This window comes from Lagopus leucura, unplaced genomic scaffold (assembly GCF_019238085.1).
Source record: "Lagopus leucura isolate 7727_CA_CO unplaced genomic scaffold, USGS_WTPT01 Super-Scaffold_100157, whole genome shotgun sequence".
Classification (NCBI taxonomy): domain Eukaryota; kingdom Metazoa; phylum Chordata; class Aves; order Galliformes; family Phasianidae; genus Lagopus; species Lagopus leucura.
This window is the reverse complement of record NW_024962334.1, coordinates 38,025,737-38,041,753: the sequence shown is the minus strand read 5'-3', so window position 1 is coordinate 38,041,753 and position 16,017 is coordinate 38,025,737. Positions and strand designations below refer to the sequence as shown.

Sequence of the window (16,017 nt, the reverse complement as noted above, 5' to 3'; positions counted from 1 at the left end):
ACTTCCTGAAAGGATTAAAAAGGCTCAAATAGCTCAATATGAATGTTCTGTACCACAGAAATATGCATACCACCAACTGCTTACTGTTGCACAATCATGCTTTGCAGAAGATTTATGCTGTAAAGCAAAGTAAGCCAATGTAATAATACAGGTGACATTAATACAGACACTGAGAATCCACCTCAAATACAGGTGATCACTAGGTGAATATCAGCCATTCAGATAATGAAATGAAATAGAAACACATAAAGATCTCATGTTCCTTCAAAAGAACATAATCAAAGTGTAAAACACTGTGAAAATTAACAGTCTACCTGTAGAGCAGATCTTTTAACACCTCTAAGTTGTTTTTGGTGGGGGGAGCAGTATGTTTTTTATTGCTGGTAGATGATCAGATATGGCTGTGAAGTTCAAGAAAAAAGAATGAAAAGTAAAAAAAGCAAAAGCAAATGAACAAAGGGAGATTGTCAGCCATGGTAGAGGTGTCTGGGTAAGAAAAGAGTAGGAAGAGATACAAATGAAAAATAATTACATAGAATTTTAGTCATATAACAGGAGATTATCAAGCTATCAGCTGTGTGGTTTATGAGACAGAGCTGTTGTATTTTTACATGTCAAGAGCTGTTCAGCACTTCAACTCCTAATAGTACACAAACATAGCTAAAGCACTGTATTTTTCCTGGAGGAGAAACCTCATCTTGTCTTTTTTAATAAATGATGACTCAACTGTGATGTCTCCTCGATAACACGACTTTGCCAGGTGGCTCAATTATGACCTTTCTTTGGCATCCTGTTTCACTGGGTTTTTTTGTTCGTCTGTTTTTAACATAACAGGAGGCTTCAGTCTCTGTTAAAATGTGAAAATATGTTTTAATGAACTAACTGAGAAATAGGTTTTTAAATAATTTCTCAAAAAGAAAAACAACTGAGAAAACTATCAGTGGACTTGAATCAATAGAATGATCTCTATTTTTATATAGAAAATGATGAAAATGATGTCTCAGAAATGACACGATATTTCTTATTCATTGTATGTCAGTGAAGACCAATATTACCTGCTTTTTCTTCCCTTTCCCCCATCCCCTCCCCCCCCCCAAGCGTTCTCTAAACAAAACTTTGCCTCAAAGCTAAGTAATATTCTCTAGAACTCACCATCACTAAGGATTGTGCACTCACTGAGTTTGAGGGAATGTTTTTTATGCCCCTCTATCTGTCTACATACATCACACACAGAAATGTGAAATAGCAATGTGCTATGTTTTAAATTTTTGGTATCGTAGTAGAACCACTCCATATAAACGACAATTTTCTCAAAATGCTGTGCCTTGCAAACAAAAACAAGCAGATTTCTTCAACTCATAATATCTGTCAAGCAACACTTATTTACTACATCATTGTGTTCACAAGTATCTCCTTGTGATTATTAATATCATTGCTTGCATATGATTTTAGTATGCTATATACTTATAAAAAGTAGCCATACTGCTAAAAAAGAAAAAAAAAGAAGAAAAAAAAGAAAAAGAAAAAAGAAGAGGGATGAATTGCTATGTGAAGGCAGTTGAACAGTTTCTGAATTAAAGAGGAAGGAGAGGAGTATAAAATTGCATTGGCCAGCTTGTTTGGTTCACTACTGGTTGCATAAACAAACTTATAAACAAACGTATTTCTTAATCATGGATACATGGAGGTAATACAGTTTACCCTAACTTGTCTGAATTTCCTTCCATTGTGTGCACTGCCATCATGTGGCTGTTTTTTCATTATATGAAGCACATTAAAAATATAAGTCCACTAAATGCAACTATTTAGTTCAGAGCTATTGGTAAATTTTGTAATTCAAAGAACTTTAGATACACGTAAGTTCTACTTATGCTGTTTTGCTTGTCAATAATGTGTTCCAGAATTTTACTGCTGATAATTTTGTGGCAAAAAAAATATTAAAAAGGAAATTACTGAAGGTTGCACATAGGTACATCTAATGCATTTGCATAAAAATAAGTTGGTGCCCATTTTTAGTAGTGAAGGAAAATATCACATTTGTGTTTTTCTTATTTCAAGCACTCTCAGGTCCTGCGAAAGGAAAGAACAAATGTGGGAGTTGAACTAACTCATTAGTGGTAAACAAATAAGTTTTGTTTGAGGAAGTTCAATTCCAGTCTGTTTTTCTATTTCATGTACAAAAAAAAAAAAAAAAAAAATTATAGATGTGCAAATTAAAACTCAAAATATTTTCTTTTTTATAGATTCAGTGCTGCCATCTAATGGACACACTGCAGTGAGCTCCCATTTGTTTTCGAGAAACAGTGTTTTAAGCAGATAAAATCACACACTTAGAATTCTTCGTAGCCTTAAAAATGAAAGCTACGAGAAAAGTATTTTAATGCTGTGTTTTTAATAACCCCCAAAAGTACTTTCAATTCATGCTCATATTTTATGTCACCATGTGAAAGACAAAGCTGCAATAGAAGTCCTGTGTAAAAACACCTGTAATGAAATAAAGGTTCATTCCCGCTTCCATGTATCCAGTCCTATCACGGAGAACAAAGTTTCCTGCTGCTTAATTGTAAGTCAGCATCTCGGCTTTTCCTCTTGTTTGCTTTGAACACAAAGGCAGCAATGCATACCTGAGTTTCCAGACATCCTGGAACAAACGCAGGAAGGAATGAATTACCTTCTTACTACAATATGAGGCAGTGATGCTATTAATAATATTTCAAATACACATTGTAATAAATAAAAACGCAACTCAGCAATGTAAGAAGGAACAAATACTATAAAGATTGTAGGAAGTAATTCTCACAGTCTAATTAGGTATGAAGTAAGAACAAAGAATGAGTGGGGTGACTGACAAATGTAGAAGCCAGGATGATCCAGACCTTTATGAATAAAGGGTGTCCCTTACTGATTTCTTTCTGCTGAGGAACACCAGCCTTTGTCAGCAGTTTGTAAGGAAATCACAGTGTAGGAGTGAGTCGCTCACACATGAATACTTGCTGTAATTAATGACAGTGTTCGAGCAAGGTAGAACAGACTAGGAATTTACTCCACTCACTTTCACAAGGATAAGTTGTATTGTTGTATAACCAAGATGTTATAATTGCAATATAATCAAAAGAGTAAGACAAAGCGTATAACCAAGATGTTATAATTGCAATATAATCAAAAGAGTAAGGCAAAGCAAACAGGGATCACAAAAGAGAATAAGTAGAAGAGCTTACCCTTGGGTTGAGCTCACTAGAAGATATCAAAGAGGAGGATCTCCAGAAGAGATCCTTCCCCTCTGGTAGCCAGCTCTTAAATAGGTCCAGGAGGGGTGGAGCCTGGCTCCACCCCTTCCGGTAGCACAGGTGAATTGCCTTCACCTGTGCTCCTCTGGCTGACTCATGGCTCACCTCAGGTGATCAATCAGAGGTTCAGGCCGTGACTCAGCAGTTCCCATACAATTGTGATTTACAATCGGCCAAAATGTTTTAATTTCTTATAGTTTCAGGCTTATTAGACATAAAAGTGTACTAAAAACCATCCTCTAATTGATGAAAATATTAAAGTGATCTGGAAGGAGCCTTAGTTTAAAGAAGTGTTTGTTACTGTGTTACACTACATGGATATACAGTGTGGTATTCTGTTATTAATCCATAGCATACTTTGTTTATACTCTGTGGGACAGGCCTAAGTTGAACTGGAAGATGTGGACATTAGAAAAATCATTTAGAAGAGGTACATAAAAGCAATAGTGTTGTATGCATTGACAACATAGATCAAGTCATTTAGTTGGTCCTACTGTTACAATGGGATTTGTAGCAGACAGTGATGTGGGTAACATTTGCAAATGGCACAGACAGGGTGGGGAATGTGGACTGTCAGCTTTCCAGTAAGGCAGTAGGCCGTACACTGGCATATTTCATACAGTGTTTGTATTATTGTAGGCTTTATTGTTCCTAATTTTGGATCAGAATAACACTGCTAGATGTAGTGTCAACACAAGCAGAAGAGGCACCTCCTGCCAAAAGAATTAATTATATAAGAGAAAAGAAACAAATACAAACAGGCAGGAAAAAAAAAAAGCCATAAATATCAGATAAGAGAAAACACATACATATAAACACCAGGGAAATTTCAGAAAATATTGCACTACTGGTTAGAATGATGTGAAGCCTTGATAGCCAATGTAATCACAGAACACATAATATTTGTATAGTGTTACAGTGGCATATGCATCTACTACAAATCAATCCTGTGTAGCTCACTGCTTGAAAGAAAATGAATGATGAATTCATCAATGAATTGATAGAGTGATTTCCAGAAAAGCATTCCAGGTATTTATCACACAGACATTTTTGTGTTTTGATACTTTTTCTTCAGCTGCATTTACACTCACCAAGTGATAGAAGAGGAGCACTTCCAGAGAAAAATGTTGGTGCTGAGATCTTGGTATCCACGCAATTTTCAGGGGGCTTACTTTGGACTTCGGAACCTGTGAACATTAACAGATGGAATGTATCAGCTGCTCTTCTTGTAAATCTACTTGCCTGATTCTGACTTTTTTTTTTTTTTAATAGCTGTGTGAAGATTATTGGCAAATTGAGAGTCTAAATATTATTCATTATTCTTTTTTTTTTTTCTTTTTTTTTTTTTTTTAATAATGAAATTTTAATTTAGGGTCAATTAGATTTGATACCTTTTGCATACGCATAGAATTGAGCCATTTTATAGTACCATAACATTTATTACATAAACCAGACACCTACATAGTTCTACAAAGTTACACAAACACACTCAGATGATGATTTTCTTTTATATAGGCTGCAGTATTAGCTCTCATGTACCTCTAGAACTTGATTTTTCATCTTGTAACAAAATCCGTCCTTATTCACCATGCATTTAAGCTTATTGTTGCACTGCTAAGGAACTGCACTTCTCTTTTAAGACGTTCCCCAAGCATTGCCTTTCCAGAGCCAGGGAGATTTAAGAATTTGATGTCAGTGGATTTTTACATGAGCATATAGTAACACACCTTTTGGCTGCATCCCAGGTATCAGAAAACTCATTTCAAAACACACAAAAGCATAACATAATAACTCTTCAGAGCACAATCTCCCCATACCAAGTCTGTATTTCTGGTTTTATTCCTATCAGGTGGGCAGAGGAAACACAAAATAGTTAATGAAAAGTAAGTGAGGGAGAATGTGGGCATGGAAGCTGCCTTTGAATGGTAAGAGCAGCTGTATGGTATTTCCAAATTAAACAAACAAACAAACACGTGGGCTGAAATCAAACACAGATCTCCCTCTGGCAGAAAGCACTACAAATAAAAAGACAGAGAAACTGGAGTTATAAATAAAAGTTTTAAGTAGTGCACTAATTGTATTAATTAATGCTACACAGAATTTTCTGTCTTCTCATTTTTTATGACACCACATGATTTATTTTTTCTTCTCATTATCCTCCTGTCCCTCCCACTCCTGAACTTCCTAAAGGAAAAAAAAAACCCAAACAGATCAAGACAGTTCAATTACAGCAAACTAGATTTGGGATTTTCAAATGCTTTTAGCAAAGGAAATAAAAATCGCACTATTGGAGAGAATTTTGTGCCACAGGATGGTTCTCATGCACCTGAAGGAAAAAAAAAAAAAAAAAAAAAGAGTTCCTAACAACCTAAGGAAATACTACTTTTTCTTTGTAACCCAGAAGTTGTTGAAGGACCCCTTAAGAGCAATCTTTACCCTCAGAAGGAATACAGTTACAAAACGCTTACAGCTGATACTGTAGGAACTGTGCCGACGGCTCGTTTGGAGGAGAAGCAGTCTTGCTTTATCCTGCTCTCAAGAGCCGCGGTTGGTTTCCCCGTGCCAAACGGTTTGTGAATCAATCGCAAAACAACGCTTTCAGCAGCCCCATTCCACCCCGACTCCATTTCGGGCCGCGAAAAGCTCGGCTCCACCGCCCCACACGGGATCGCGGCGCGCATGCGCAGAAAGGGCGCCGTCGCCAATGGAGGCGCAACGCGTGCGCGGCGGCCCGAAAGGACATGCGCCATGCGGCCCCCGACCGCCCCGCTGCGGGGCATTGAGGCCGCCCGCGCTTGCCGTAGCACGGGCCGTACCAAATTCGTGTCCTCCAACGGGGAAACGCGGTCGGAAATTGACGGTGCTCCTTGAGCCGTCGCCTACCATCCGGCCTGCGGTCGGCGGGGAGACCCCGGGCCGGGCTGGAAGTAACGGGCGGCTCGCGGTGCCACGGTAAGGAAGGGGCGCGGGGCGGCGCGGTGTGGAGCTGCGCTGCCTCGCCTCATCTCACCTCACCCCTGCCCGCGGTGGCGGCGCCGGAGAGGGGCGGGGCGCGAGGGGCGAGCGGCTCGGGTAATGGCAGCGCTGTGAAGACGAGGAGCGGGGCAGCGAGCGCGGCCGCGCGACAGGGAGTGAGGGAGCCGGCGGCGGCGCCGATCGGATCGGCCCTGTGCCGCCAGGTAACCCCCGCCACCGCCCCTCGGCCGGGAGCGTCGTCACGCTCAGCGCGGGAGTCCGTGCTCGGCCGGGAGGCGGTCGGTCTCCCCGGCCCCGTGCTGCGTGTGGAGGCGCCGCGGCCCTGCCCGGCCGGGTGCTGCCCGCGGGAGCCGCGCCCCGCCCCGCCACACGGGGCCGCCGCTCCCCGGAGCGGCCGCCCGGGGCGGGCCGGGACCGCCCGCGCCCGAGAGGTCCCGACACGGGCCCCGTCCCGCGGGAGGCCGCGGTGGGGCGCGGGCCGGGCGGCCGTCACGGGCCGCTTTTCGCTTCGGCTCAGGCGTCGGGAGGCGCAGGGTGTTCGCTCCTCGCCCCGCTGCTCCCCGGGCTCAGCGTCCGGACGAGGAGTGCGGCGGCTGAAAACGCGCGTGGGTCGTATCAGCAAATGGGAGCGGCGTGACAGTGGGGCGCTTGGAAGAGAGGGGCAGAGGGGGCACCGACCGTCCGTTGTCCCGGTGCGTTCATGGGTTTCGGCGGCGGCTGCTCTGCTTAGAGCTTGTCGGACGGGTACGGCTTCCCGCCCCTCAGTGGTGTAAACCCAGACGCAGATATTCTACTCTTGTGTCACTTTGACCACCAGTGCGTGGATCAATACAGGGTGTTTGGTGTTCGGTGCGTTTGTGTACCGCCTTCGTGGAGCTCACAAACTCCCGCCCTGTGTATGGCAGAGAAAGTTACGCTGCATTTGTTAACACTTTAAAACCGATTTTGGATTCTCACCAACTTGAAAGCTGGAAGAGATTGCCTAGCTCCAGTCAGCTCTGTGTTAAACCATGCAACCCCGGACTGCCTGCATGTGTGCACGGTGCTTTGCATGTTTTATGTTTTGGTGATGTTAAATATGATGTTATGGATTTGTTGTGACATAGTGTGGGGCTTTCTCTTCAGCCTTTCTTCCCCCTTAGGTTGCAGTAATTTCTTTTTGGAGTCACCTGAAGGTATTGTTGCATTTTCCAGAAGAATAATATTAAAGGTTTTGGGTAAAGATTGTTTTTCCTTCCTAGAAAAGTGCTTTGCAGTTGCTTATATTTACCAGGGTCCACATTTCTTTGACACACACAACAGTTTGCACATTTCACCTTAACCTATTGTGGACGTCAATTTGTTTCATCAGTTCCCATTGCTTTTTTGCTGCTGCTGCCACATATGAATTGAAGATGATTTTTTGTTCCCAAAAGTGGCCAATAGCCATGTTGCAAATGTAACAGTTTATATGCTTAAGCAGAACTGAGAGTATTTATGTGTCACTTATTGATTTTTATTTCTTCTTCTTGAAGTAATGAAGCTCTTAAAGCTTCAGGCCTCGTACCATTTCCTTGATGTTATTTGCTGTTCAGTTTCTTTATGAAATCAAAGCAGATGTGGGTAATAAATTGATCACACTTGAAGCGGAAACTGTTGCATTGCAGAGAGGAAAACAGCCTTCTGAAGTTCCTGATTCTAGCAGCTCAGGAGCCCAATTAACTGGTCAGTGTGCTGTTTTGGAGACATAAGGTGTAAAACTTGAGTTTGATGTTATTAGTATTTTTTTTCTTTAAATTGAGAAACTGTGTATCCTGCATTTTCAGAAACAAAGAGCCAGCAGGATTATGGGAGTGAGCTGCTTCCAGGGGTAGCTTTTCAATCTATCATTTGGTTCTTTCCTTTATAGAAGTGTCTGGTGCTACAGGTTTATTTGTCAGTGGCTCTCTTTTTTTTCATTCTGCCTATGAACGTTTGGGATCTGGTGACAAGTCACCTGTCTGTCTCAATAAAATGGGAATGTTCTTCCTTTTCTTCTAGTCTTAAGGTGACATCTTTTTGAGTGGGATCTGGGCATGCTTTATGTCTGCAGTGTCATTCGTAGGGCCCCGCTGGGCTGGATGTATGGAACAGAGGCAAATAGGAATGCAGAAAGAGGAGGCCTTGGTGGTTTTGCTTTTGTTTTTCTCAAGGCATCTTTTCTTGAGTTCTCTTACTTTTTATTTAGATTTATTTCAGTCACTCTTCCAGATCTATTTAATAGATCTCTTCTAGTATTTTTATGTGAATATGTTAATGTATTTTCAAGCCATGTTTTACTTGAAAAAAATCACCGCTTGTCCTGCTGCACAGTGCAGCAGGCTACACAAGCTGTGCATAATGCTGTATGTTAAGTGTTTTCTTGTCATCTTGGTCAAAGCTTTTGGGTTTTGTGGCTTCTAAAATTTAACACCGAAATTGTTTCATGAAAGCTTGAGCTGAACATAGACTGTATGCTGACAGCAGTAACTTCAAATAATCAGATCCTCTGCTCAATGTGTTTCCGCTCTGGGTTCTCTCCGGGTTCAGCTGCAGCTGAGGGAGCCTTTCTGTAGAGGTAACTGATGAAAAACTTACAGGGAAATCAGTTTCTTCATGTTACGCTGCTGAATGGGAAGTTTTGTAAAGTGCTGAACTGCACAAGGCGTGGTGCTGTTAAGTAGATTGGCATTGTGTTATGGGTGATTCATGTAATATCAGCATTCCCTTCCATAAAGTTCAAAATAAGTGTTTGACTGGGGAGGTGGATGGGCAGGGAAAAGGGATCCTTTGTATTTGTGTGCTGATGTGGTGCAACGTACAAAGTTCAAGTTGAAAAATTCAAATGAAATGTATTTTTTTATGTTATTGTGCCATGTTGCCTGATATATTGAATTTTTCCACAGATCAACACTAAAACCCCACAATGTCCTTGAAACCACGAGTGGTTGACTTCGATGAAACATGGAACAAACTTCTAACAACAATTAAGGCTGTTGTTATGTTGGATTATGTTGAAAGAGCAACGTGGAATGACCGCTTCTCGTATCCTTTAAGTGACGTTCTTCATGTGTCCGTGTGGTATGTTTGGCACGAAGCACATTTTAAGGTTCTACTTTCTATTAGGTGTGTGAGTCAGAAAAAATGGCCAAAAGGATGGGAAATTCTGCATGCTCATGAAGTGCTTGATGTGATACAGTGTTAAAAAGTCCGAGTTTTACTTGCTTTCAGTAATATCAATCTTTAGCTTGCACTATGCTTGTTCACAAAACTGTGTGCAAATTTCCTCTTTTTGGTAATGAGTTTTCCTTGTATGCTGAAGTGTGCGTGTGGCAGGGCTGTGCACCTCTGACAGAATAGAATCCAAATCTCTAAAGCTAGGGGATGGTGCGATTGTTTTGTTTCACTTACACCTGTCTCCTTCTTCTGCACTTCTGAGTATTCTGTTGACTACCATATTAGTCATTTCTACAGGCTTATAGAAAAGTCTTTCCTTTTATTCTACCTCTGTTATTGGCTCTCTAGTCCTGAACAGTTTAGAGTTGAATGTAGCTGCGATCATACAGTCTTGCTGCTCAAATTACAACTGCATGAAGGATGCTATAGTGAATAGTTGTAATTTTACATTTAAAATGGGCATGTAATAAGACTTAAGTTTCAGTGAACTTCTTTTTAAAGAAACAAAGCTGTGCCCTGCATCTGTGCATACATTAGCCTTTACAGTGTGGTGAGAAATTAGACAATTTTTGGAGGCTTTGTAGCTGCTCCCTGGCAATCTGATTAGGTTCGGTTTAATTTCAAGGTGGAAGAATGGTTTAGACTTAAATATCAATTCGCTAATTCTAGCAGGTGAAATAAGAGTCTCCTGGGAAGACCTTTGTATGTTATTACAGCATGAGCTTATTCTGTATGTGGGAGCTGAATTCTCTCTTTCTGATCTGTTCACCATTTCTCAGAATTGCTTTCCCACTTGTCTGATTTTTAGTGTTTATCTGCAAGTATATACAAATTCAGTTGCTTGTAGTCTATGTAGAAGATAGTTGTGGAGATGTATTGTGCAGTAATCTTTTGAGAAGCTCTGTAATTTTAAAACTTTATAATTGATTTGTGGGGGTGTGACTCTCCACCTTGTCTTAGACACCAAACCTTAGACTTTTAGCATTAAGTGTAAATTTCTGTGCTTGCAAATTGTGCTGTAGTAATTTTTTCTAAGCAGATTTTAGGAATTGCACATTTCAGTCTTCCATAAGCTGTTAAATTCTGTAGCTTGAGACTACCCATTACAAAACAATGCCCAAAATAGGTTTAAAATTTAAGATAATAGCTGAATGGGATGTTAGATTGATTTTTCTTGTGTGTGGGCTTCCATATAAGAAGTTCTAAGTGGACCGATATGTGAACTCTGCTGTTGATCCTGTTTTGGGCTTTACTTTAGTTGACTGAGCATCATGAAGGAAACACTTATGAACAGCAGACTCAGGATGCAGGCTTGGAAGAATTGTTCTGCATATAAATCTTAAAACCTCACTTACTGTCTTCTATTCATTACCTTCCTGGGAAGGTGGCATTATTAGTGTCTAATTTGGCACAGTTGAGAGCCTTTGGGAGCATTCTCTATGGCAGAATGGCCCGAGGAGCTTCTGTGACTTGTAACTTGTGATGTTTATTTTGTGTTACTACTCCTGCTACATTGACCAAGCTCTATGCTTTAACATAAAGTCTTCATTCTTCTATACAGTTGTTTTGAAAGCTTTTTCTTGGGTTTTCAATGTAAAAAGAATAAAAACCCAAACACCTGAGATATAAATAAGTTTTAAACACCAGGTCTTCCTAAAACATATCTTGTTCTGTGATAGCTTTTTGCTTTCTGCTGAATTTAATTGAAGTTTGATTTAATGTGTTCCTAAGCACCTAGAGGGATGTTAGGATTGGTTTATGTATCTGTCCTTTCCACAGATCTGACTTAAAAACAGAATGAGGAAATGTTTGTTTACTCTATTTTTCTTGTTGCTTAATAAGCATAATAAAAAAATATGACTAATATGTTGGAACTGTGTGCTAATGAAATTCATGGAGGCTGTTTGATTGGTTCTAGCACCAGTTGATCTGTGTAATTTCTCTGTGGTGAAAACAATGACATGGAAACAAGGGATAAACTGCAGCAAATAAATGTGATTTCAATCTGCTGCAGCTTGATTCTAAGTGATTGTTTTCTCATGTGCTGCTTGAGACAGCTGAGATCAGTTAGAGTGCACAGACTAACAGTATTTTAGGGCTGGGAGGTTTGTAATGTGCAGTCATCTTCTAGAACTAATTCCTGTATTATTATTTTCCAAAAACTTGATGTAAATGCAGTGTTTTCTTTATTACTGTGATAATTTTATTGTTAAGCATAGGTTATCTTTATACACAGCTCATTTCAAATTTGAAATGCTAGAATGGCAATGGTCTGAGAATTCCAATTGTATAAAGAGTTAAAGAATCTTCTAGAGAAGATGACTTGAAAGACTGTCACTTTATTTAAACTGTGAGTCATCTCAGGCCACCTTTGACCTTCAGATTTCCTTTCAGGTTCTCTGCAGAAAAAGAGTGTTTCTGGAGTTGTTACGTCGTCCAGTAAATGAATGATGGTTGCATCTCTCTACTTGAGATGGAATTTACAGGAATTTGGTTATGATATATGCCCAATACAACTTCTAAGGCTTTGTTTGTAACAATGTAGTTGCTTAGAGTTTGTTCTTTAAGGTAAGAGTCTGCTCAAGTTTGAATAGGGGAGTGGTGGTTTATAGCTTTGATAGCTGTACTTTGATAACTGCTGTCTAGCAGTAGAACTTTTTGGGCAAGTAGAACATCAGGATGTTCCTGTAATTGTCTTGATGTTTTTACAGCAGTAGAACTGGATGTTGCACCAACCAAGTAACTAGAATATCAGTATTTAGGATGGGGGGGGGAAGGGGCGGCAGCATGCTTGTACGTCAGACAAAATTGTTTGTAAGGCCGTTTAACTTGACGGCCTGCTTTGTTCTATTTTTCTTTGTACTTGCTCTCTCTCTGTCTGTCTGTCTCTCTCTCTGTTAATCCCTCATTTCACAAGAATCCTATGGTGAGTCAGAAACTTTTGATCTGGACATGTATAATCATGTATTTTTAATACAGAAACCAATTCAAAGGAAAGGAAGAGTAAATAAGTCAATGCAATAGAGGTTCTGACTGAGGGCTCCATGAATTTTGGAAGTCATATGTGTGCTTTTGCAGAGCAAGATTGAATCACAGACATTTTCAGAGTGCTCTGCTTTGATCATCTTTAGATTTGTTCAAAACTGTATGTTAATTTATTGTCTTACATAGATACTTTATCCCAAGGGCAGTAACTGAGCATTTGTTGCTTGAATACAGTTTTTTTTTTTTTTTAATAATAATTTATTTTTCTTTGTTTAGAATTGGTTAAGTTTCCCAATTCTGAGGTAATGCCATTCCAATAGCCAGGACTGGAACACTTAGAAAGCACAAGGCTTTTGATTTTCTTGTGCTTGACACAGGCTGGAGGGCCCTAAGCAGTGGTTTAGCTTCATCTTCCTTAGACCTTTCTCAGCTTTCCTTACAAGGAGCTGGACTGGAAGGACAGATGGTTTTTAGCATGGAAGATAAATTATTGAACAGGGAAGGCTCCTTTTCTCATCTTCTGAGGGACAGCAGCACAGAAGAAATATGCTTTTAGATTATGGAATAAAACATGAGGAATATTCAGTGGTTGATCCTTCGAATCTTTTTTTTATTTAAGAAATTCACCACCTTTTGAACATGGCACTTCAAATTGGATTCTGAGCTGAACAGTAGAGTTAGGTGAGCAAACAGCAACAGATAAGCCTTGCTACACAATTCTTACGTTCTTGCTCACTGTGATACCTTTTTGAGACTGTAGGCTTTTTTGTAGAAATCTGAAGGAACTCACCATCCAGAAAATGGGAGTCTGTGTGAAGTTGTATGCGTGGCTGGCATAGGAAGGTGTGTGAAGTGTCTGTGGCAGTGCTTTTGTGATGAAGCTACTTATTCATTTTCAGCAGGCATGCAAACTGAGTGTTGCTTGTCAAGGAACAGTGGTGTGCTCCATTTCTTTACGCTTGCACTGAACTTTGACTGTTATCTAGAAAAAAGAGAGGCTTATGTGGAAGATGTATGTTTTCCATGAAATACATACAGGTGCTGGTTTTGTTTTTAAATAGCTGTTTTACAACTAAGACATTTGTTTGCAACAGTAATGGTCAGCTGGATTCCTAACCAAAGCCTGGGGTGCAGAGGCAAGATAAACTCAGATTTAACTGCTGCTGTTGTTAGATAAGCTGCCGTTACTATTTCGTGCTGTTGTAACGAGGGCTATGCATTTCCTTTCTCACTTCAAAGCAAGTTACTCCTGTAGCAGATATGTGTAACTTTGTTTTGATGATCCAAATGGGTAGTGTAGTCATGGATCTGAAGAGAACAGTCATGTCCTGTTGACTTGGCAGTAGCTTAGGATTTCTAATTCTGGAATTTACTTCCTCAGTATCTTACTCTGATGGTGAGGAGCTTGTGCTCATGAATGTTACTGAGGATGAATTCACCTGCAGATCATCCTTAGACTGCATTTGTTCAGAGGTGATTTAAAAGGAGTGATTTTTCTATACAAACTAAGTTTGAGAAAACCCTTAACTTGCTAAATTTATTGTGGTATTTTATTGGTTACCACTGTGCAAGTTGGTGTAGCACAATGCAGTGAATATTGTGTGTTTTGTTCACAGAGGTTTCAATTTAGTGCTTGACATTATGAGGAGAGTTCTGATAAAGATCTGTAAGGATGAAATAACCTCAGTCAATAGCAGACACCAGTTGTTGGTTCTCTGGGTGTTCAATTGCCATGTAAAGGCTTTTTCAATTCAATTCTACATCAGTATCTTCTCTGTTTTAAACAATACTTCAGTGTCCAAGAGGAGCCCTTCTTTTGGAAAAATGGTGATGAAAGCTTGCTATACTGCTCTGTAGATGAAGCAAGTAAATTGTCAACTGTCCTTATGCCTTTTTCCTGCTTTTAGACAGGCACATGCTTTTTTTAAGGTAGATTAAAGGAAAATACTCTTGTGCTTTCTCTTTGTTAAAGAACGTAATGGTTAATGTAGGCTATTTTTATTTCTAATGTGAGTAGTTTTATGCAGTGCCTAAACTAAATGACAAAGCATGATTATTTTTCAAATCATTCTAATGATTTTTTTTAGAAGTAGTGAGTTTCCCAGAGATACCAGCTGTTGGCTTTGCTTGACTTCATTGAAAGTTCTTAACTATGACTGATTTTCCTGACAAGGTGCTGGAGGAGTATGTGAAGTGACTTTTTTTTTTTTCTAGCTTGATACAGCTCTGCAAGATAATTCAGTTTGAAGTGTTTGCTGCTGCCCTTTAAGTGAGCAGGCGTAATGATTTTGTGTAGCTCTGTGGTCTAAACAAGATTACTAAAATGATAATTATAGTTAAATAAACAAAAGGTTTTTTGGTTCAATTCACTGTTGTGATGACGTAATTTGCAGCGTTCCACAAAATTGTTCTACCTAGGAAGCTGAGGGGATTATAGTAAAGGCATTAAACTGTAAACTGGTATGGATCTGAGGGGGGCAAGGAGATGGGCAAGCACAGAGATTGGAATTTGGCTTCACTTCATGTTGTGCTCTGCTGCGTGCTCGTTGTCTAATTAACACTTCTTTAGTATTTACCTTGATCCAAAAAGCAAGAGTTTGAATTTCACGCAGGTTGCAGAAGCAAAAGAATTATTTCAGATGAATGTTTGCTTTTAGATAAATATATTTTTTATATATGATAAATAAGTGGTAGAAGTCAGGTCAGCACGGGGCTGTCAGAATTTTGGGGATCTTAGATCTAACATTCCTTCAGCTTCCACTACTTAAAACAGAGGTTATAATAATTGATGCTATAAGCTTAGAGTCTTTGTGAATCAGGGTTTGCACAAACTTAATAAAAAGATCCATTTGGTCTTCTGTGCTCTATCTTCAAAAATGTTTTCTTAAACATTCTTGTTGGGGGGAGTTCCTGTAGATCTTAAATTTATGTTCATCAGTTCTCACACTTTAAGCAGATATAAACCTTGACTCAGAGCCCAGAGACATTTATGCTTTGTGTGTGGCCTATCCTGAACCTCTTGGAGAGAGACTTTATACTGAGACAAAGATTTTCTTGGAAAATCATGTACGCCATTTGCACAAGGTAACCCACGCAGTTACTGGTGTGGATAGCACTGCTTATCCTGTTTTCAACTTTGTGGAGGGTTTTTGTGTTGTTCACATGAAGTTATGCTGTTTTTTTGAGGTTAAATTAGGGATGTCAGTGGTCTGGAGAATGTCTGTGGAAGTGAGAGATCTGTCTGTATTCGTGTGTTTTGTATACCCGTTGACTTGAGAAGTAAGTTTGTTGTTCTCTGTTTAGTGTTTATATTCAAACAAGTTGTAGAAATCTCTTTATATTCCAGATGTGTTGGATGTTGTAATTAGCCTTTCGTTAAGTGTAAAATTTCACTCTAATGTCTTTAAGACAGACTGTGTCCATTCTACTGAAGAAAACTTATAAAATATATAGGAAATAAAGTAAAAAAAATAATAATTGGGAGGCAGGGAGCAATGACTGTTTATCATGAGATATAACAATTCTGTATTGATATGGCTGTAAATTCTGTGTTATCAGATAAAAGGCCTAGATTTGAGAGAGTCATGATCCATCA

The 16,017-nt window shown here is 39.7% G+C and overlaps 1 protein-coding gene across 4 annotated transcripts in view; it reads left to right on the top strand.

Moving 5' to 3' along the window:
• Positions 1-6,109: 6,109 nt before the first annotated feature.
• Positions 6,110-16,017, top strand: part of CUL2 (cullin 2) — a 45,037-nt gene continuing 35,129 nt past the window's right edge. For 2 of the 4 annotated variants that reach the window (XM_042888645.1, XM_042888641.1), the window contains exons 1-3: positions 6,361-6,466; positions 9,167-9,305; positions 15,404-15,506. In XM_042888645.1, coding sequence (XP_042744579.1) covers positions 9,187-9,305; positions 15,404-15,506 — 222 coding nt within the window. In that variant the 5' untranslated portion in view covers positions 6,361-6,466; positions 9,167-9,186. Of the gene's footprint in view, positions 6,240-6,360; positions 6,467-7,284; positions 7,306-9,166; positions 9,306-15,403; positions 15,507-16,017 lie in introns of those variants that run through there. The other 2 variants (XM_042888642.1, XM_042888643.1) reach the window with 2 other exon arrangements.